At 35.0% G+C, this 23,794-nt stretch overlaps 1 protein-coding gene across 1 annotated transcript in view; it reads right to left on the reverse strand.

Moving 5' to 3' along the window:
- The window catches only part of LOC129754668 (organic cation transporter protein-like), a 148,550-nt gene that overhangs the window by 26,881 nt on the left and 97,875 nt on the right, over positions 1–23,794 (reverse strand). Inside the window, exon 3 of the mRNA XM_055750850.1 lies at positions 18,059–18,317. Coding sequence (XP_055606825.1) covers positions 18,059–18,317 — 259 coding nt within the window. The remainder of the gene's footprint in view (positions 1–18,058; positions 18,318–23,794) is intronic.

Here is a 23,794-nt window from a genome sequence, read left to right on the forward strand (position 1 = left end):
CCCCTCTTCTTTAACTTTATCTCCAATTGAAGGAGAAAGGAATCTCGAATAAGCATATTGCCATTTATCGATTCCAAGTGCTCTCCCATATCAAATTTGTTTCCGTTTGCTCGATTAGTTTTCGAGTTATGCTAAAAATTGTAACGGAGCCCCCTTCTCTCCATCAAATCACCTCACTGGAAGGAGACAGTAGTACCAAATATTCATTGAAACATACCTCGTAACTACTGAAATACTCTACCAAGCGAAATTTGGTTCCATTTGCTGAATAAGTCCTCGAGTTATGTAAAAAATGGTATGAGTGCACCCTCCCACCTTAAAATTTCCCCACAAGAAGAACAGAGGGTTCTCAAAATATCACAGAGACATTTCTCGTATTCAAATACCTTTCCACGCCAAATTTAGATCCATATGCTTAAAAGTTTCCAAATTATGCTGAAAAATGTAAAGGAGCCCTATTTGATGGGAATCAAATATTGATAGAACCCTTTCTCGTACCCAAATACTCCTCCAAGTCCAATTTGGTTCCATTTGCTCGAATAGTTCCCGAATTATGCAATAAAAAATGTATAGAAATTCCCCCTTCCTTCCTATATCCCCACTGAAAAAAGGAGAGGTCTTAAACAACCATTGAAGCATTTCTTGTGTTCCAATGTCCTTCCATGTCGAATTTGATTCAAATATCTTGATTAGTTCTCGAGTTATATAAAAAAATTGTAAGGTAAGTCCCCTTCCCTTTCCTATCTCCCCACTGAAAGGTGGGGTATCTAATATTTGTAGAAATATTGCTCGTACCCAAATACCACCACATGCCAAATTTGATACCATTTGCTTGATTTTTTCTCGAGTTATGCAAACATTTTTCTTTTGTTTGGAAGGCCCCTCTCCCCCTTCATGAGAAAAGAACCTACCCCTGTCTTCAATAACTCCACCTGCCAAGTTTCACGCAAATCGGTTCAATAGTTTCCGAGTCTATAGGGAGCAGACAAACAGACAGACAGACAGACGGACAGACAGAAATCCATTTTTATATACATAATATAAGTAGGCGAAGAGTGAGCGGGGCTCTCAATGAGTTTGTTTACAAAAATAAGATTATTTGCTCAGCTTTTCTGTGGTTTGTTGGTAAACAAACTCCATGAGTTCCGCAGTTGCATAGTCTACATAGCCAAAACGGCTGAATCGTTAATTTGATACATGGTAACACCTCCTATTTATACACACCTTGATAATATATAGATTATAACTAACATTCCTGACTAAGTCGTTTCCGGCATACACGCTATCAAGATATACACGTATTTCCTGAATTAATGCTTCCATGTTTTTTCGATTTTTTTCTTAGACTTTTAATAACTTCAAAAAATAATGACTGTACCTGACTTTTGTCAGAAAATCATATTCAAGCTAGGTACGTTACGAGGTTTTTGAAAACTATAATTTTTGTGCATATCGTTTGATGTACAATAGAAATATAGCAATAATTAGCAAGGAGTGTCAAATTTAGAATTTTTTTTTCTTTGGACTTTCAGGAGCATTCGTAAAAAAGTATCTAATGATGCAAAATCAAAGTTTCCAAGAATTCATTGGGCACCCAACATAAATTTGTTTATTTGGATGCGCCTGCACAAAATTGCAAGCCGTCAAACTTACAAAACTCTAGAACGGATTTGGATGTAAGATTAAATGTGAAATGGCTAATCTATATATCGAAAACTATAAAATGAGAAACAGATTAATTCGGGGGATTATATTATAAGAGGACTTATCGATTACAATTTAAAATGAAGAAAACAAACTCTAGACGCGTATGAATAAGAATGCGATTGTGAAAACTTTAGAACTACTTTTTTTAATCAGAGACAAACCAGCCAAAGGAAAGTCTTTGCATAAAGATAAAAAAATATTCCAAAAAAACAAGGTTTTTAAAAGACATACACCGTCTTAGCCGATTTAGGCTTTACAGACTGAATAAATGACGTGGACAACTTAAGATTAACATTTAACACCCAGTACCGAGATGGGAATCGTACCCATGCCATCAGTGGACCACCAGTGATTACCGTCTTATCACGCTAACCACTCGACCACCGAGACGAACGTTTTAAAATTGATTCTTTAATATGTGTTTCAGAATTTCTTGGAAACTTGTTATGTATGATATGAGCATTTTAAAAATCATGTAAAATCACGACGTATCATAGTATAGTAGGACGTAAAAATACCAAGGTTTATTCAAGTTGATCAAGTTGATCACTTTTAGAAGGTCGCCAAAAATGTGTGAAAGTAGAGATTTTCCAACATCTCTCAAAGTTAGTCTTTTCGAAAATATCAAATTACAAAGACATTTTTTTCAAATGTCAATTTATTCGAACAAGGGTGCCGCCAAATCAGCAAATCAGACACCTTGATCAGAACAGACACAATATTCACCAAATATCCGGGGTGACTTGTATTTATTCCAGGAACAATTTGCGATTTTTTTTTGTTCAAGGTTAAGTAGATAGCAAAAAAGAGCCTACGCAATCCGGAACCTACCGAAAGTGAAAGGGGTTTTCCTCCCGGCTAGATCTCGATTGAGATTAGCTACAGCATCAGCCGCAACAGTAGTTGACCAAAGACGTTTTGCCCATATAGAAAAAAAAAACTTCATTTCAACCCGGCTGAACGAACAAGTCTGTTTATTTACGTAGGTACCTATAGCTGGCTGCAACCGTGAAATGCACCGCGAAAATCATAGTCATTGAACTTGAACTAGTACTGTTCCAAAACCACGCCATGTTCAGCGGCTGGTGACTTTGCTAGATACTGGGTACTGGAGAACATAATGAGCATTCTCTTTGAATCTTTGAAATTTAAGGGTACAAAAAAAATTCAAACGCCTAAAAAAACTAAAATATTGGGCATACCAATTGAAGGCTGCACAGAATTTTCGTGCAAAAAATTTTGGATCACGATTTAAGTTGAATGAGGTACTATATCCGTAATTATCATCTGTCTGTCATTTTTCTCGTACAATATTATTTCCCAAAAAGAGGAGGCACACTTTTTTGCAATCCTCGCATAAATACTATGACTTCACATAAGAAATTACACATTGCCTCAGGGTACCCCGCAAAAATTCCAAAGCTGCCGAGGAATAGAAGGCATGAAGGGTATAGAAAAAAAGTGAATGGTCATTAAAAAGTATTGCAAACCTTCATTGGTATAGTGACAGCGTGGCTAGGTCCAGCAGCGACCGGACGACGTCAGCAAAGGTTCCACCAATCGGTAGAATGTATTTCTGGTCCAAGTTTGTACCTACGCCAAGAGTTGAATGCCCCATCAATGAGATGCTGGCTGTGTTGCAGCAGCCAAAAGGCAATGGGAATGACGTGCATCAGTCAGTGGAATGGTTTCAATTTGAAGCGTAACAAAGACAAGAGGTGGGAGGCCGGTTGAGAGGGAGTTTGTGTGGAACTCCACAGGTGTTTGATTTTTGTGTTAGGTCAGGTCAGCCGCCATTAGGCTGCTGCTTTTGCTGATGCAGAAGATTGAGTCATCCGGTTTTCTCAACAGAAGGATGTCAGTTTTACGTTCCGGGTTTTCGTTTGCTGTGGCGTTTGCCAAATTTGATGAGGAAGTGAAGATTGTGCTATTATAGGAATTAACCCTTATCCGTTCTTAACACATTATGAATCGCGAAAAAAATTAAAGCCTAAAATCACCGATATTCGGCATTTTATATTTAAGAATCCAATAAATCAAATTCTTCGAATTTGATATCTCTGTGTTACCTTAATTGTTGTGTTTAATTTTGTAAAATATAGTTTTAGGATTAAATTTATAACATTCGAGTTATGCTTCTGTATGTGGCACATTCGTGACAAGCGATAATCGAGATATCTCAATATGTCAAAATGATACACTTTTGGAAGTTTAGCGGCTTTAATCTTAAGATGCATCCAAACAATAAAGTCTCATCTAGCACCCTTTTTTATAAACGCACCCTGAAAGCCCAGACAATTTTTTTCTACTGTGACTGCCTAAAACAATTTTGACGGTTCATCGATTGAAAAGTTCGGTTTAACATTACTTTTTTTTACATTTTTGTGGTCATTATCTTAAAACAATTCAAAAACATATATCCTTGTGCGCAAAGTATAGCTACTAACTTCAGCTTTCATGGGCCTAAGTAATTGTTTTTAGCATTACCCGATCAGGAGAGCATATCAAAATAATAACTCAATCGTAACTCACCAAGATATTTATATATGATTCAGTTATAGATAGGTACTCTAAATTTTCGATTTTAAGTTTACCCGATCAGGAGGGGAAAACAAAATTATATCAAGATGAGATATTTTGATACTAATTTTTTTTCTATCTAAATGAGTTATTATTCAGTACTCGTAGGATGTTAAAATATCTGAAATTATATCAAAAAATCTATACGATCATAGCTAAATTATATCAGTTTTTGATATGCTCCGATCAAGATTATATCTCGTTCAGATAGGATAGTTTGATATTAGGCAGAACAAAACCTATCAAAATTATAACTTATCTTGATATGCATGCTTCGAGAAGTCTTTCTAGTGAAATGTAAATTACCCACATTATTTGCTAAAACCATGCTCCATTTTTGGTTTCCCAAAATTTGGATTCAACTTTATGAATCGGTTGAGCAAAACTTATAAATTCTAATTAAACAGCATGTAATGCGGTTTATTGACATATCCCGATCAGAAGAGCATATCAAAATAATAACTCAAACATATTTGAACGAGATATTTATATCTTCTTCAGTTAGAATTTTGTTCTCATAATTTTCGACATTAAGTTTCTTGAATCTGGGTAATATCTTATTTTGATTGACATTCTTGAATAGGATTGAACTCACTTTCAACGAGAAAGAATTTGTTTCAAATTGTTATAAAACATTATATTCGTATCTTATTTTGATATGCAAATATCTTTCCATGAAACACGGACATCAAAGTCAACGGCCCAAACCGTACTTTAATAAGTTTTGCTCAACCGATTCATAAAGTTGAATCCAAATTTTGGGAAACCAAAAATGGAGCATGGTTTTAGCAAATAATGTGGGTAATTTACATTTCACTAGAAAGACTTCTCGAAGCATGCATATCAAGATAAGTTATAATTTTGATAGGTTTTGTTCTGCCTAATATCAAACTATCCTATCTGAACGAGATATAATCTTGATCGGAGCATATCAAAAACTGATATAATTTAGCTATGATCGTATAGATTTTTTGATATAATTTCAGATATTTTAACATCCTACGAGTACTGAATAATAACTCATTTAGATAGAAAAAAAATTAGTATCAAAATATCTCATCTTGATATAATTTTGTTTTCCCCTCCTGATCGGGATTCCACTAGGAATTTTTCTCGAAGCCCTCATATCTTGATCAGTTATAATTTTGATAGGTTTTGTTCTGTCCAATATCAAACTATGCTATCTAAATGAGATATAATCTTGAAAGGAGCATATCTGAAATTGACATAATTTAGCTATGATCGCATTGATTTTTTGATATAATTTGAGATATTTTAACATCCTACGAGTACTGAATAATAACTCATTTAGATAGGAAAATAATTAGTTTCCAAATATCTAATCTTGATATAACTTAGTTTTTCCTTCCTGATCGGGTACGTAGCTGATCTACAGTTTTTTTCCGAACCATGTTTTTCGGATTTTTTTTCTTAGACTTTGAATAACGACAAACTGATGTGTTAAAGCTGAATATTGTCCGAGGCTGAATATTTGAGTTACATTAAATCTGAGGTTTTTAAAACTATAAATTTTGTACAAATCGGCTTATTGGCTTTTCTAGTTGATGCTTTTCGGTGAATTGGAAATCAAATAAAAACAATTCTTTTTACGTTTCGGCCTACTACCTTCAGCCATCCTCAGTAGTAGGTAGGCCGAAACCAATGTGGTGGAAAGAAGGTGATGAAGAAACACGCACACTAATACAGAACTCGTTATTCAAAAAGTAAAAAGGTAAACAAAGCCTACGTCACTTGCCAGGATGTTTATATATCCTAGGCGAGAATCGTAAACAGCAGTTGGCAATGATTTTTTTCTCTATAGTTTTCGCTGTTGGTTGTTTGTTTGGAAATGCAACTGACGTCACGAATTGTCTTGGTTACAATGTTTACAAAAAAAAACTTTTACTAACACTTAGCACGGGATTTCCATCGCCACCTGAGATGTGTATACAGGTTGGGCCGAAACGTCAAAAGAATTGTTTTTATTTGATTTCAAATTCACCGAAAAGCATCAACTAGAAAAGCCAATAAGAATCAGCGGTGATCAAAGCTCGTTAACCACAAATCGGCTGAGAAACAAGAGAGATGTAGCGGTTTTAGTCAGGAGTGTAAAATTGACACTCCAATTGCTGTACTGGGTAGAAATTTCTGGAACGGAGGAGAGTAAAACAGATTAATTTCGGTGTAAGGAGGTATTTTTGGAACTTTATAGATTTATTATTATACATACTTCGAAAATCGATGTACTATTCCAAACGCTCTGTGGGGGCGTTTTAAAACCTTCAAAGCTGAGTTTGAACAGAACTCGAAATTTGAAGTCGGTTGAGGGAGACGATATTATCATTAAAATGGAAAGTGTAGAAAGGTTATTTCATAATCGGCTATCTTAAAAACCTATTTTTGATTTTTTTAATCATAAACAGAATATTGTCATTTTTTTCAATTTTTTTGCCTGAAACCTGGTCATTGAAAGGAATTTCAAACTACCGTTAGATAAATAAATGTGTATCGGATAATAACACAGTGTTGACCATGGCCGTAGGAACGCCAAAATGCCAAGCGAATTGGTCTTCCCTTAAATTGAAAATTCCTAATCAAATTTTGATGAACTACTTAAATGATTAATAGTCTGAAATCTTGTTCCTGGTCCACAATTATACTACAATTTTTTAAAATATTTCTCGCTTGTTGATAGAAATTTGGTCCCAAATATCGAAAATCAATATGATAAGACTAAGTTTGCCAGATTGTCCAGATGTTGCCCGATTTTGTTCACTTTTTTTTACAAAATCAAATTAAAATTTTAATTTATTCATAAGTATTTTGCGTCCAAAATTTTTGGGCACATTTTATCAAATTTACAATCAAAGTATGATTTAAAATTGACTGATGTGTTTTGATGTAAGTGCATTTCTTCATTATTTTTACAAAATAATTTTCATATTGGCAGATATTGGGGAAAAAAATCCGAAGGTGCACGACCAGTATGTTGGATGAAAAATATCTGGTAAGGTTAGGTTGGAATAATTCCGGATTTCGTGTTTCCAAATTTGCTTAAAGGGTGGTACGGTCAAAATTTGGTCAAGGGAAAACGCGTGTAAATCGGTGAAATCGTTTATTTAAAAACTCAAATTAAATTTCATTTTCAAGTTTAATAAGTATAAAATTCAGGAAAAATATTCAGTTAGGCTTCCGCTTTTCCAAATCCGAATTGCCGGGCCTTACGCTTAACTCCTGCCATCAGATTTTGTACAGCCACCTTGTCCACCTTCTTCGCCGCAGAAAGCCAGTTTGCCTTGAACTGCTGCTCGTCCTTAGCAGTTTTTTTATCTTCTTTAGGTTCCGCTTGACAATTGCCCAGTATTTCTCAATTGGGCGGAGCTCTGGCGTGTTGGGAGGGTTCCTTGTCTTTGAGAATCACCTACACGTTGTTGGCGGCGTACCACTCCATGGCCTTTTAACCGTAATGGCAAGATGCCAAATCCGGCTTAATCAGTACGGAACAACCGTGTTTCTTCAGGAAAGGCAGCAGACGTTTATTCAAACACTCTTTCACGCAAATTTCTTGGTTGACAGTCCCGGAAGCTATGAAAATGCTGCTTTTCAAGCCACAGGTACAGATGGCTTGCCAAACCAGATATTTCAACGGGAACTTTGACAGTTTCATGTGCTTGAAAATATCTGCTACCTATCCCCTTCCTTTTGCTGTATAAAACTCCTGTCCCGGAAGCTGCTTGTAGTCGGCTTTGAAGTAGGTTTCGTCGTCCATTGCCACGCAGTCAAACTTCGTCAGCATCGACGTGTACAGCCTCCAGGAACGCGCTTTGGCCGTCGTATTTTGTTTATCATCGCGATTTGGAGTCACTACCATCTTGTAAGTCGATAGTCCGGCTCGTTTTTTGGCTCGATGCACGGTTGTAGACGATACACCCAGCTTATTTGCGGCATCTCGGAAAGAGAAGTTAGGGTTTCGCTTGAAACTACCGGCAACTCTCTTTGTCGTCTCAGCGGCTTCCGGTTTTCGATTTCCCCCCGATCCAGACTTCCTGGCTGTCGACAAACGTTCCCCAAACACTTTAATTACATTTGTAACGGTTGATTTGACAACTTTTAGCGATTTTGCCAGCTTTGCGTGCGAGTAGCTCGGATTTTCGCGATGCGCGAGCAAAAATTTGATTCGCAGCTCTTCTTCCTTGGACGGCATTTTGACAACTGAAGAGTGAATTCCAAAATCAAAATAGGAGCAACATTCTACACACACACACACCTTCAAAATGAGGGGTGTTTAGGTTTTTTAAATGCAAAATTAAAAGAAATACGTCAAGTTGATATTGACCAAATTTTGACCGTATCACCCTTTAGGACGAATAAAACATGATAAATCTTCAGTACTACAGGCTAGAATTGATCATTGGCTAATCCGAAGGTCCATAGATCAAGATCTGAAAGGAAAAAAAATGCATTTAGCCTTCAGAGTGAATGGGATTTTGAGATTTGCTTGTAAAAAGAAAAAAAATATTCATTTTCCATTATTAACACTTTTCTTTACCAACCGATCGCTATTTCTAATTGATTTTCATAAAGCTTGAATTAAAATAAATATTTCTCCCGAGAACTACATCACGATTGGAGTTATGTATAACAAAAAAGTTATTTCAGTTCACAGATTTATTTCGACCGCAATTTGTCGTCCACGCACCGCATACGTTACATTAGCTTACATTAACTTTACTAATTCCAATTACTTTTGTGTTATAATTCCAATAGTGATGCAGTGCTCGGGTGAAATATTTTTCTTGATTATGGCATTAAGAAAATCAACCATAAAAATCATACAAATTGTAAGAAAAGTAAGTTAACAATAAAAAATCGGTATTTTTATCAGCATTCTTATCTTAAAATTGAACGATTTTCGTTTCATTTTAATATGATTTTGTACTGGGTCCCCCTTCCAAAAAAAGTTAGATTCCTGAAACTATTATGCAAACCCGAAAAACCCTCGGATACCAAATTTCCTTTCATTACAACCTTCCGTTTATACGTGATGGTGTTACAAAGAAAACTCTTCTATGTTTTATATATAAAATTTCCATTGGTTATGTAAAAGAAAAAGGTATATTTTGAAGTTATTTGCAATGTCGATCCAAAGACAATGGATTCACGCAATTCTTGAGTTCTTATAAATTTATAAAGTTCTACGTTCTCAGGGTGGCCAGCGAGTTTCCATTTTCAAATTCCCGGTTTTTTCCCGGTTTTCCCGAATGAAATTTTATGGTTTCCCTCGCTTCAAAATACGCAAATAAATATGTCCATTTGACCAAAACTGAAGAAATGTTTATGCAAGTTGAATGTAAAAGTGTGAGAGGACTTAGTTCAATCTTGAAACTCAAAAGTTATTCGAATTATGGTGATCGTAATACGGTAAGAAAAAAAATCTAGTTGTCCGAACCTTAACCGAAAAGTGTTACTTTCTTTTCAGTCTTTCATACCATCTTCGTTTTTTTAAGGGAAACCGCTATATTTTTATTATTCGCATAGATAAATCATATTTTTCATATGATGCCATATAATATTTTTAAAATTTGAAGTTGAATTTCTAAATTTTTCTATTGAAATCTACTGACTGACACTCTGATATTTTTTCTTTTGAAGCTCTTAAAACAGATTCAGATGAACCTTATTCATGATAAGCTATCTGATATTTTAATTCGATTCTCATATTAAATACTGAATCAATTGAATTCCTTTAACATTTTTATTAGAATGCGCTGAGTTCTAGATTATACATATGTCCTATCTCAAAAATGCATGTTTTTATTCGATTTTTTCTGTAATGTAAACAAGAATCACACAAAAACTTGATCTCTTGTTACATGTTCTGTCTTCTGTGCGTTTATCAATAAACCGAAAGAAATGGTAGCATCTTTTTTTCTGGCATTTTTCCCGCATGGGACAATTCCCGATTTTCAAAAGTTAAAATTGAGCTAAATATTGAATGAAAATATTTTCGCAGCCACATAAAATTAGTTCTTCGAGGTCATATCGTTTGTCAGAAATTTGATCTTTGAACTAACGTTTTTGACAGTTTTTCGATGCAAACAAAATATTTGATTTTTTTTAGATTTTTTTTAATGTTTTATTAATCAAATGAAAATTTGAAGTATGGTTATGATTATTTTTGATTTTTGAGGTACTGTAAACTAAATTGAAAACAGCTGAAAATAAATAAAGTCAGGTAAAAAAAATTCTCAATGTTCAATCTATTTAAAAGCTACCATTGATCATTAGATTTTTGTAACAATAGCTTTTCAGTAAATTTGTCAACCGAGGTAAGACTTCAAGGCTGAATAACTGAATTCATATCTCTCGTTTAACGTTCTATTAAAATTAATGTTTTTTTCATCAAATAATCTGATATTTTAGTCGGACTCTTCAAAATAACTCCCCCATTGTAAATGTGTTTGATAGATTTCTGCTTATTTTTCCAAGTTTCGTTTCAGTATAACGTGTTTTTCTAAAAAAAAATCGTTCCTGATGCCGATTCGAACTTCGTCAATTCTGGACTAGTGTATAATTTCAGTTATAAGATAGATGATAAGCTTAAATCTTAGTTTTTGAGATGTGGATTCAATTGAAGACTGTCTGATTTCAACACATGAATTCACATCACAATTCAATTTTTCTTATTTTGAATTGAATTTTTATATTTCTTCATCCCGCTTTTAAAGTTCTATTTTTTCAGATATTCGCAAAGAAAGTGCGCAATGGTAGAAATCTTTAATTAATTAACGCTATAAAAGATAACTATCAAGACTTAACGTTTTAAAACTTCACAGTTGTGAAACGTTATTTAATTTTAAAAAAAATTATATTCACTGCAGTGCACAATATACTTGAGCAAAGAAATAAGCTAAGTTTGTGGCCGAGAAATCTCGATTTTTCAAATATTCTCGACTTTTCCCGGCATTTTACTCATTAATATAGAGTCACGACATTTTAATGCTCCTCCCACATTATTAAAAATCCTGGAAGAGAAAGTTCAGTCATGATGAAATGAATGTATTTTAGGATTTCATATTATTTAATAATCCATAAAAAAATTTCCCGGTTTTGATTTGAAATTCCCGGTTTTTTCCCGGTTTTCCCGGTCTCATTTTAAATTCCCGGTTTTTTCCCGGTTTTCCCGGTTTTCTCGGTTCGTTGGCCACCCTGCGTTCTACTATTGTTTAAATCCTTCCATATTTATTTGATCTTTTGAAACAATTTCCCATAGTTTTATTTTTAATTAAATCAAATGTTATCAAAAGGACTTTTTTGGTTTAATTTTCAAATAAAACCGTGCTTTCTAATGATTTTTTTAAGAAGGTTGATTGGCATAGTCCCTTTTTCAGATAAAAAAAAACTGTTAATCGTAGTAGAGAAATACTCCAACATAATTCAGCAGATTAATCAGCTTGTCTCGCTCGACGACATCTGTGACTTATGAATGCGACATTTATTATGATCAACCCGCGACGATAAATAAGCATCAGAATATTTGGTATCGATTCAAGTAAGTAGATATAGGTATTTATGGAACCCGTCCAGGGATAATCACATTAAGCGAGAATTTTCATAATGGGTTTTTATCCTTATAAGTAAGTAACTTGAATAAACAACACCATGCGACACTTAAAGTGCTACGGAACAAGTCGTTCCAATTTAGTCAATCCACACCGAGGAGAACAAGGAAAAACAGCGCTGATGATGATGATTCGCTCGCTGGAAGGAGAACTTTTGTGAAAGAATAAAAAAATGTTACATGCACCGAGTAAGTTTAATTGGGTCCTTGGGATTCTTCTCTAACAGATGGGGAAAAAAGTTGTCCCGTCACAGATTGTGATTGATTCGAACAATGACCATAAACTTTGTATCGTTCGTTTGTTGATCGCTAGGTGCTGATTATCACTTATTGTTTCTGGATTCTATCATTGAGAAACAATTAAATACATTTTATGTTATATTCCATTAAAAAGATTGTTTTACTTTTGAAATTGCCTACAGAAAAGGTAACCTTTTTGTCGCAATCTATTTTTGGACATAAGTTACATAACACCTATCGAGTACATTCGAAATAAACATCTTCACAGATGATGGGGTGCTTCATGAACTTGACACCGTGCAATGTGATTTCACACAACATCAATGCAACAATCCATTCCATGAGTAAGACGATTTGTATTTTTTTCTCTCTCCTTCTGTACCGTTTGCCGTTAATTCAACAACAGGTTAATTGACGATACCGGTTCAAGTCGAATTTCATCTAAGTATGGCGGCGGCAGAAGCCGGTTTAATTCTCTCTAAACCAGAAGTGCTCTCAAGAAACATTCCATCAAGGACGTAGGTACCTCTACCTGTTGGAGGTAATTATCTCAAGGTTTCGTGCAGAGACATTTGCACGTGTGAATTGTTATTTCTTCATTAGAGATGCTCACATTTGAATGAAGTCGTGATATGACGGGTAATTAAAAAAAGATCCTGTTTAACGTTTTGTATTCATGTTTCTTGTTATGTTTTGAAGTGATTTTAAGTTTTAGGCATCACTTGAAGATATTATTCATCTATCAAAATCTTGATTGTGTAAAGTTGTGAAGAATTTCTATACCATACTTTGAAATATATTAATTTCAGATTACGCAAGCTATGTAAGTATGTAACACCGGGTATATTACTATTTAACATTTATCCCATAAATCCCATACTTCATATCTGTTTATAAACCTTCTCTTGTCCGCTAATTTGATTCCAATTAATCAACCATATTTGTTACTAACCAACATTTAAATTACATGTTCTTACCTGAGTCTAAAAGAAGTAAATAATTTTTTGAGATTCCACAAAATAATCAACAACATCAGCCACAAATTGTCAGAATTTCTGTTATAAATATTGCATTCCCCATAAGGGCTGTCACCTGTCAATAAAATCAATTTAACGTGATTTCTATTTATCCAGCATACCTGTGGCACTGATGACAATACCTTCCGATATCTCACTCCCTTTTCCAGACTTCCCCACCTGGTTCCGGTTTTATTTGTTCTACCAACGCAACCGACCAATTGAGACGTTGACTATAATAACCATACACAATAAGTTCTCGATCTTAACGGGGGGGCCCAGATCGAGTGTAAAATACATATCATTGGATTAGCGCCTAGTCCCATTGATAGAAAAGAGGTGGGCCATTTCGGGACCCAGCCGAGAATGAGATATAACTTTTGTGCCTGACTGGAGCAATGAATGCCGACGACGACGCTAGACGACACCGATAATCAAAGTTTCTTGCCGCCGACGGCGCTGCCGTCAACGAGGGTTGGATAAGAAATCTCCTCCCACCTTAGGGCCAATTATCCAAATGACAAACTGCTTCCATAAACGAGTGAATTTAAACGAGTCCGGCAGCTGCCCATTAAGAGGCCCTTAACTTTGTGGGGTTTTTTTCCCAACTTTTCCTACAACTAATGAATTTCGCAATCCATAAAGAGTTCCGCCGAACAATGTTGGTGGTGGAAGGGAGGGAGTAAAATCAAGATTGCTTCACACATCGGATTGTTTCCTGCTTCGGAAGGGTTCCTCGTAAGAATTGGCATAACTTGTGTAAAACAGCGTGTAGTTACGTTGTGACCGCTCGTGTTTGTTTTTTGTTATTATTTTTGCTCCTACAACTGTTGAGCAGCACAAGTTCCACCGTCGGGTTTTTTTTGTTATTTTCATTTCCATCATTCCGCTTTGGTGTTTAGCTTACTGACTAACAACATCTATTCGATGGCAATGTGATAGCCGCTCATGTAGCATATATTAATTAATTAGTTGGAATCGATGTTTAAGCACGATTCTTTGACGGTAGGTACCTTTGTATCGTATTGCTTTAGATACCGCCAAGCCATAATACTTGGTTTGCGCGGTGCAAAAGTACGAATACCGCCCTCCTAGAGCATGGTTATTTATATGTTTTACAGCAGCTGACATGTTGTCTAATAAATCTTGAAAGTCGTGATAGCAATAGCTTATTGCGACCATTTATTGCAATCAATTATTGTCAACAAATTATAGGATTATCTTTTAATATTTCATTCTGAATGGAGGTCCAGAGCTTAAAAGCATTTCAATCACCAAAAGCGTGGTTGAATCCAATGGATTTTATTGCTTTAGCTTTAGGGAATATTGTAACACATCCTCCAAAGTTAATTCTTTGTCAAACCGAAGTACACATTTGCGAATAATTGTTTTACATTTTCAAATGATCCTTTTTCAAACCATGTTTTGATGTGCAGCAGGTTCAAAGCAGATGTATTTTCGAGCAACTTGCTTCAAGGGTAAAACCTTCTGTTCAGTCCCAAACTAAGAATACAATTCAATTTTGAAAACATGACACCACGCCATAAGGTTTCAAACTAGTTCTGATTGTCCACCAGATCGACTTGCATTATGGTCAACATTGCAAATGATAGGTTTAGAAATAAAGTACGACTGTAAATTTGTATCATTGCGTCATTCAGTACCGCAGCTTAATCTACGCACACGCAGGAAACGATACTACTCGGAAACTTCCCAGAGGACGATAGTTATTCTACCAAGCAAGCACGTGACCCAGCAGATGCCTTAATCTTCTGCCTTAAATACTTCTTTGCCAACGATGTCCAATGCAGAGAACGTAAGCCTCAAACGTCACGCGTAAGAAACGGAACTTCTCTGGCTGAGGAGTATCCACTAGGGTGGCAACCAAATTTGTCATCTCGAATTTCGAAAACCGACCATATACATTTTGTAGATTGGCCAAAAAACTGACTTGTGAAAAATTTCAGCTCAATCGGACTTGATTCAGGGGTGCCTCAAAGCGCTCAATGTTTCGGTTTTTTTTTGTTTTCTCATTAAAAACTATGAATTCAACAAATTTATTCCAATCGTATTCAAAAACGGGCGATTAGAGACAAGTAGTTTCTGGTTAAGTTTTTGAAATAGAATCAAGCTTCAAGATGTGGAATTTTGTTGGTGTTTTACCCTAAAAGTTCGCAAAAATTAAGGAAAAATTAAGGAAAAGATCGTAGAAACTTAAGATCTTGTGCAACATATGCGTATTAAGTGTCTCATTAAATATTGTGAACATCGTAGTTATGTTAATACAAAATTTACAATGGTTATGATAAGTATAAAAAAAAAACAATTTTAAGTATGTTTTAAACTAAAAGCTTTATAGCTCTGCACTGAATAAAGATAGAGCTCTCATTATTTCAACAAAGTTTCATATTTTCATGAAATTTACAACATTGTAGAAACAGTTTTGTATCAATCTCCTCAAACATAAAAGTTTGTGTTTTTATTTTATCGTAGTAAGCTGTGACTGATTTCTGATACTTTTACGTTACGGGGAACGGTCTAACGAGTAAATGTTCTGAAGACACCTAACAGCTAAAATTAAAACTTAAAGCACTAGGAAAAAAGTGTCACTTTAGGAAACTGGAGGAAAGCTGCTTGTGCGTTTTCTAATTGTTTGGAAATTTGTAAAAGATGCTACAAATTTTCGAAAATTTATATGAACGACGGATTCCTTGAAATTTGTTGTTTACACCAGTATTCATTTTGTAGGGGTTTTCTGAGGATTCGTATGGTTTATGACTGTGCACAGAATCGAATTTTCAGACAACCAGAAGTCGTATTTTATTTTACAGATTATATCGTTTAGAATGTTATTTAAACTCATTTTCGTATATCTGCACCTACAATGTGCGGCCCATGCATATTCTTTATCGTATTTAAGTGCATTGCATGATTTTACTACGACAAGAAGAGAGACTCGTATTTATGTACATATGAACTCGACCTTTATGTACGACAATTTGCAAAAAATTCGTGAATCGACCGATATACGATGATCAACCGTGATTGACAGATTTTGTCGTGCTATGCATAAAATAATTCAAAATTAAGATTTTTTTTTTTTTAACTTGAAATACGATTTATATTATCAAAACAACCAGGAGTTAGATCTTAGCATAAAGTACATTTTTCCATCAACCATGATTGCTTAAATGATAGATTATATTTTAAAAAGAAAAATTATAAAATGTCGGAAGAGTGGTACCTACAGTTGATTAGTTCAGCGATACAAAAGTACTAAGGTTGCTGGTAATAAAAGTTCTTCCCAGAGTGTTCACATTGAGCGATGCGGCGAAACATTTCTACCCGAAATCCAGGACGATGCTGTATCCAATATCGAACCTGTCGATGAAAATAAAAATTCCCAGAAAATTTCCAACATAGATCATAAAGCCTCCGAAAACTGTAAAATACTGTTATTATACATCTGGAATTGAAAAGTGCATTGGACGGATTAAATGGAAGATCCCACCCCCCTCCCCCTCCCCCCTCATAAGGGGCCGTCTTAAAATTAGATTGCATTTCAACTAGAAGTTCTCATAATAAGCTTCCGTGACAAATATCAGCCTATTCGACCTCATGGTGACTGATTTTTAAAATGTGCAACCATTGGAAAAAATCGGACAACATTATGCACGACACAAAATTTGCCTGTGCAACTATTGGGCACAGACAAGCTGTTTTAAATGATTTTTTAAATTTTTATGTCACTTTTTTTCAAACATTTGAACTTTTGGATCTTATTTACCAATCCTGTATGAGTGCAACGACAAAAAAAATCGAGTGAATTTGGTTGAAATGACTAAAACACAGCATAAACACTAAAATCATGTGCTTAGCTGTGAAACGATTGGCAAATCACCCTATTTCATTTTTATTTTTGCGTCCAATATTGAGATTCCTTATTTATTTGATAAAATCAAAGAGAGAGGGGAGAAGAGAAGAGAGAAGTTTCAGGTCTGACTTGAATTTAGAATATATCATCGAATGTATATCATTTTAACATAACAGGTTGAAAAATGCGACCGCGATACGGTCACGCACTTTGAATTCCATACGAATTATTGCGGGGGCTATCGGCTAAGAGAAGCACGTGTTCTGTTGTTTTATAAACTTTTCATTTGTCTAGACTTTCTACTGCCTCAGCTATTCACAGCGTTCCGGAGAATGACCAGATGTAAAATTGTTTTCATTTGTATAAATTGTTGTGTAAGCTTATTTATAAACGGAAATTCGATTGTTTTTAAATTAATTTACAATATATTGAATATATTTATAGCATCAATGCTACCAGCATCTAAGAAAGTTGTGAATGAACTTTTAATCCAACAAAGGGATGATGGGAACGATTCCAAATTGGAACAAAAATGTTTAGTCATCTCAACCTTTAAAACAAAACAGCGGTCAAAGAAGCACACAATCCGAATGGTGAATTAAAAAAAACGAATAAATAAAGGCTTAAATCAACTTCGTCATGCCTGATAGACTAAGTCCATTAAGCACTTTGAGACCAACAACAACAACAAGCAATGAAAATTCAGAAGGGTTCATTCATGAAATGAAAGCGTTGTACGATAACAGGATGTTAAAAACACTGGAGTTTGGACTCAACAGTTCGTAAAAAATGACATCAAAAATGTACAAATACTATTAAAATTAATTTTTTGAAATTTGAGTATATAAAAATATAAACCAACACAAGTTAAGTTCGCATTGTTCTTCTAACCCTACTTGATTTAGATAGAACTATTTCAGGTAGCACTCTAAGCTGCTTCCAAGTGCCAATTAGCAAAACAGAGAACGAAACGAAACATAACAGCAAAAAAGAAAAAAAACGCTTCATCCAGCGACTTACCCAAGATGTACATCATGGTGAAGCAGTTGTCGAAGGCAAATCCGACCAGGAACCGGTAGAACGCGAACTGAAGGAAGCTCGTTGAGAAGGCGGTGGCAACGCCGGCCGCAAAGCCGACCACATTACATCCGGCTAGTGCCGGGATTCGTCCGTAACGATCGGCGATCCAGCCGAACAGCAGCCCACCCACGATGGCACCGACGAAGAAGATCGACTGGGACAGCGTCGCGAGGTAGGCATTCTCGCACACCCACTCGAGCTGTAAATCAAAAGAAAGAGAAACATAAATAAATATAAACCATACAATACTATACATAAAATACAATACAATTGTATAAATACAATTCAAACATATTACTAGATTTTTACTAAATTTGAATAATTTAACGAATCAAAAAATTAGAAGTTTTAAGAGATTTTTCACATTCCCACTGGAAAATGTAAAACCTACATACACCGTTAACAATTACAGGTCAGACTCGATTATCCGTGCATCCTGATTTTTTTCAGCACGCATGGGGTGTCGATTTAAAATGTACAGTATAGACACAATTTTTATACCTTTTATTTTCTCTATAGTCTTCGATTGATTTTGGTCACTCGCGGATCACGGTAACAGACAAAGATTTGGTTCCGAATCCGTAAACGCTCCTTTAATCCGTTCGAAGTGAGTGGCATGTTTTAAAATCCTACGATAGCAATTCTAATTTCTCTTTCTTTCCTCCTGTCTAGATTCCAGCTTTTGCACTCGCTAAATAATTGGTACAACTTCGCAATAAATTCGATATATTCTCAACTACTTTCTCACCTCTGCTCGATGTTGCCTACTCCAAACTGTACAGTTGCGCACTTCCGGATTACTTGGGTTTCTGCTTGCATAAGCGACTCCACCGGCACTTGTGTGTTAATTAGGTTGAGATATTTGCCTAGATTTAGTACTTTAAGTTAAATTTCAGAACTAAATTGCTCTTTTTTTCTAATAGAGCTTTAAGGAAAGAATTAAGCTATTGTTCAAACACCTTTACCACTTGAATTCAAATTGTAAGAATGATTCTTGTTTGTTTACTTTTTGTATATGTTTTGCTTCTAGCTTTCCCGCTTAATTCGACCCTATTTGAGTACTGTCACCTATATGAGTGCGTTCAATGCTGTCAGCACGTTAGGCTCGTTCATTGACATCTTCTTTTAGAGTGAACAAATAAAAAATATGTTACAGTTCTAATTCTAATTCTAATTTTCTTTATTTATAGAGTATTTTAACCATTGCAGTCATTCGTCCTCAGGCTACAGTCAATCGTAGGATATTGATCGATTTTTTTTTATTGAAGACTGCTCACTAGCTTCCGCACAGACTGATTTGCGAATGTTTTAGCTACTTTTTTCGGTCCTTTGCAAAATATTAATAGAATCTGCAGGCAAAAAGTTTCAATCGGTCTCGTGTGAGGACAATTTGGTGGACTCATCTCCTTCGGTACAATCTGGACTTTGTTGGATTGGTATCTAGCCATCGTATCCATTGAGCAGTTAACTGATGGAAAATCTTGTCAAAAAGTACTGGGTGATCATGCTTTCAGATCATGGGGAGCAACAGTGTAATACTGGTCAACCGGAAGCGTTTTGTAATCAAACTTGCAATGGGTTTCGTCGTTGGTGATAACACTAACCGATTTTCCACACAGCAGTTGATTATACAATTTAAGAGCTCTTGGTTTGATGGATGCAGCTGGTTTTTGACTCGGCTTTGGCTTCTTCTGTTTCTCAAATGCCTTTAGACCCAATCTTACCTTGGCATGATGGACGATACGGAGAAGGGATCCACGATTTAGGTCACGTCCTGAACTGAGGCAGTTTTTTTACTTGCGTAAGCACGCATGACTTTCCGGTCCAAAGTTTTGTCCACTGGATCCGGGTTTTGCCCAGATTTTTTATTGACCACATAACTGCTTTCCTCTCCTGAATCCACTTCTGAATCTAATAACAGACCGCTCCAATGCTTACTTCTTCCATTTTCGCCAATTGAATAAGCGAAACGTTGGGTATAGTATACCATTTGTGCACGATATTCTTGCACGTTTCCGAGGAAATACTTCTCAGCTCACGGTACACAAAGTTTTAAATTAAACTGTAAACATCAACACCGAGCAGAAATCAGCTGTTTAAACGTCATCCGGAATCGTGCTTAGACATAATGAGACACCTCGTATCATCGAGTCAAAACAATTTCTGATCAAAATCATTGTGTTCTTTCAAACGAGATTTTTAGAAAGTAAGGTCTTTTCTTTATATTTATTATTTCTAAAGTTCATTAATTCCTTTCAAATCCGAGAAAAAACTGGACATGGTCTGGTCTTTATGGACTAAGAAATACTTAAATGAAACATTTCAAGTGATTCTGATAACACAAGGAAGCAAAATTCCCATTTTTCTGAGGTGCAAAGAATTTAAGGTTAAATTTTGAATAATTTTGGTACGCTGATTTCAAATATGCAATAAGGTTGGCTGAAATAAGAAAACATCTCAGCAGAATACATTCTTGTGTGAAATTCCATCAGCAATCTTCTCCTTGTTGTTTATCCAAAACCTACTGAAATAACCTTAACTGCCCAAAAACATAAACTAGGCTTAAAAACTTGAAAAAGTTTGTTCGCACTGTAAGTTTCCGCTTATCAAATTTCGTTTTTTCCACCGGAAGGCTAAATCAAAACAAACAATCAGCAACAGCAGTCTTAAAAATCTGTACTTCCTAAGTCAATTCCGTCCTTTTCACCGGAAAGCTAAATCAAAGCAAACAATCACCAGCAGCAGCCTGAGAAATCTGCGCTTCTTTAGCCATTTCTGTCTTTTTCCACCGAAAAGCCAAACCAAAACAAACATTCAGCAGCAACCTTAAAAAATCTGCGATACCAAAGCCATTCTGTCTTTTTCCAGAAGCCGAATCAGAAACAATTTTGTTCGTAGCAGCCTTAAAAATCTGTGCTCCCTGAGTCAATCCGTTTTTCTACCGGAAATCGAATCAAAAATAAATTTTTCGTAGCAGCAGCCTTGACAAACTGCGCATTCTGTCCTTATTCTACCAACTACACGCCATTGTCGTGATTTTACAATTCTCATGAATCTCAATTCCGAGATTCACTCAGACACGTCTGTCACTCACAAGAAAAGATCAATGACTGATTTTGTTTTGTTTGTTTTGCCTAGTGTTGCCAAAATAACAAACGTTGCCATAAGAAGACATTTATTGTATTTTATTTATCTTCAGTGTTTCCGAATACAACTATTATTTTATTTTATTTTAAATTAAATTTGATTTATATTCTGCATATCTTTCAATTCATCCCTACTTGGCGAACCACGTTTGGCCTACTAATGTGTGGTGGTAGATGCAACGCTATCTGTATCTACTTCATAGTAGTTGGCCATGCTGAACAAAAATTTGGTATGTACGATAATGCTTCTAAATAAATTCTACCTGCTCATTTTCACCATCTTTCATTTCTTAAAAAAAAAGCACTTTTCACCGATTGATCCGATAAATTAAATAACTAGGCCTAATAACTGTTCTTTGAAATTGTCTCAAAAATGAAATGAAATTACAAAGTTGAAAATAAAGTTATGCTTCCTTTGCGAAAAACAACGTTTTTATTTTCGATCACTGATTTAACGTTATTATTGTCATTTTTTTTCAAAATTAATGTATCAATGTATCATTAAATTATAAATCAGAACATTTTAATAAAATCTTAGCAACGAGTATTTTTTCAACGACTTCTAAGTTCGAAGATATTACATTTTAAAAATTAAAACTTTTTCTACAAAAGTCTATGGACCAAGTTTGGCGAATTTCGGATGATATATTTTTTTGCTGTGCACACTTGACATGAAATGACCCTTAATTTACCTTTGGCTGGTAAAATAGATTAATCCAAACTTTTTTCAACGACATTCGAGAAACAGGGCCGGACCGGACTTTTCCCATGTTTGATTTTAAATATTCGGGCAAGTCCGGGGAAAACCGGGAAATCCGACAAGCTTAGTCTTAACTACACACATTCAACAACAAAATTTGTAAGGTAGTTGTAAAATTGATATGATTCGAGTTAAACATGCAATATTTAAAGTCCCAAATCGAGAGAAGAAACTCCTTTATAAATTGTGTCGAATATTCGTTATAATTTCTGGTATCCCTGATGAAAGTTTTTGAGCCTTAGATCTTAGAGAATTTAATTCATTTAACAACTTTGTTGAAGGCGGTTTATGCTGTAAATATATTAAAGAATTTGTTTTGGCTCAAAATTCATTGAATTCCAACATTTTATTGAACGAGAGAAAAAAAAAACAAAAATTAAACTCCGGTAACTACTTACTTAGAAATTCAAATAAATCGCGCATTTCGCAAAAGTTGATTATTGATTAAAAATCTTGGATATATTTTTTAGTGTAGCCAACACTATCAATTAATTTTTTGAGTTATAAAATTTCATTTTTTAATAAGTCCTTAGATCTCAAAATACAAGAGTTGTTAAAGAAAAAATAGGTGCATTTTAGATTAAGCGCACTCAAATTATTGAAAAAAAAGTTCTAAAGCACTAGAGAAAAAAGTTAATTTTGTAGACCTGCTTAAAAGTTGTGTGTAGTCAAAATGAACAGGAATCAATAATTTCATGTATTTTGCTCAGTTGAATAAATTTTTCAATGACCTTAAACCTTTTAACTGATTCAGTAAGAAATTACTATTTTTATATTGTGGACCCCTCTAAATTTTTTTCGCAATTGTATGCTCTCTAAGAAGTTGAACATTGCCAAGTGACAGGTAGGCATAGAGATTTTGCTTACAATCGCTGAATGGTATTTCATTCATTCTGGCCGTATTTCTTTTTCCTTTCATAAGTAATAAGTTTCTTAGTAATGTTTCATTAGCAAACTCACCGTTGACTTTATGATTCCGAGTAGTTTTCCAACGTTCTGATAAAAAAGTTAATATTTTACGTAACTTTAAGAAAAATAAATCCGCGTCGTAGCTCTTCGAGTTACAGTACTTTTACAATTTTCCAAAAAAAAAACTGACAGTTTGAAAACCCTGGTACGAAAGAAATTTAAAACACGTACATTCTACATACAGTAGCGATCAAAAAGAAAAGATGTAGGGTGAAGAAGCACACTCTCTTCCAACTTTGACAAGCTGCCATTTCTCTATCACGTTATGGTTTTCCATGGAATTTTCAAAAAAAAAAGCTAGAGTTCAACTATCAAACTAATGCTTCACAAAATTTGAAGACTGTACGTTAGGGTGGCAGCCAAATGGGTCATGTCAGATTTCGCGAACCATTCTTGTTCATTTTGTAGATTGGCCCTAAAAACTGACCTGTGCAAAATTTCAGCTTAATCGGACTTGATGGTGCCTCGAAGCTCCAAGTTTCGTTTTTTTTTACCCTCAAAAATCACCAAAGGGGATTCCAAAAGAAATAGGAAAAAAATCGAAATTTTAATGTCGATGCCAAATGACTTAAAAATACACGATACGTCAAGATCTGTTGTTATCTCCAAAAAAAAATTGGGCCAAAAATTGACTCTCTGGAACGATATTCCGAAAAACGGCCAGTTTTCCGAAAAAAAACGAAGTTCTAGAAAGTCTATTTTTGACAATTTTTTTTTCGAAATAACATCAGATCTCGACGTTTCATGTATTTCTAAGTCATTTGGCATGAAAATTAAAATAAGGCAGTGGTTTTTGAAAAT

Source organism: Uranotaenia lowii, chromosome 3 (assembly GCF_029784155.1).
Source record: "Uranotaenia lowii strain MFRU-FL chromosome 3, ASM2978415v1, whole genome shotgun sequence".
NCBI lineage: Eukaryota > Metazoa > Arthropoda > Insecta > Diptera > Culicidae > Uranotaenia > Uranotaenia lowii.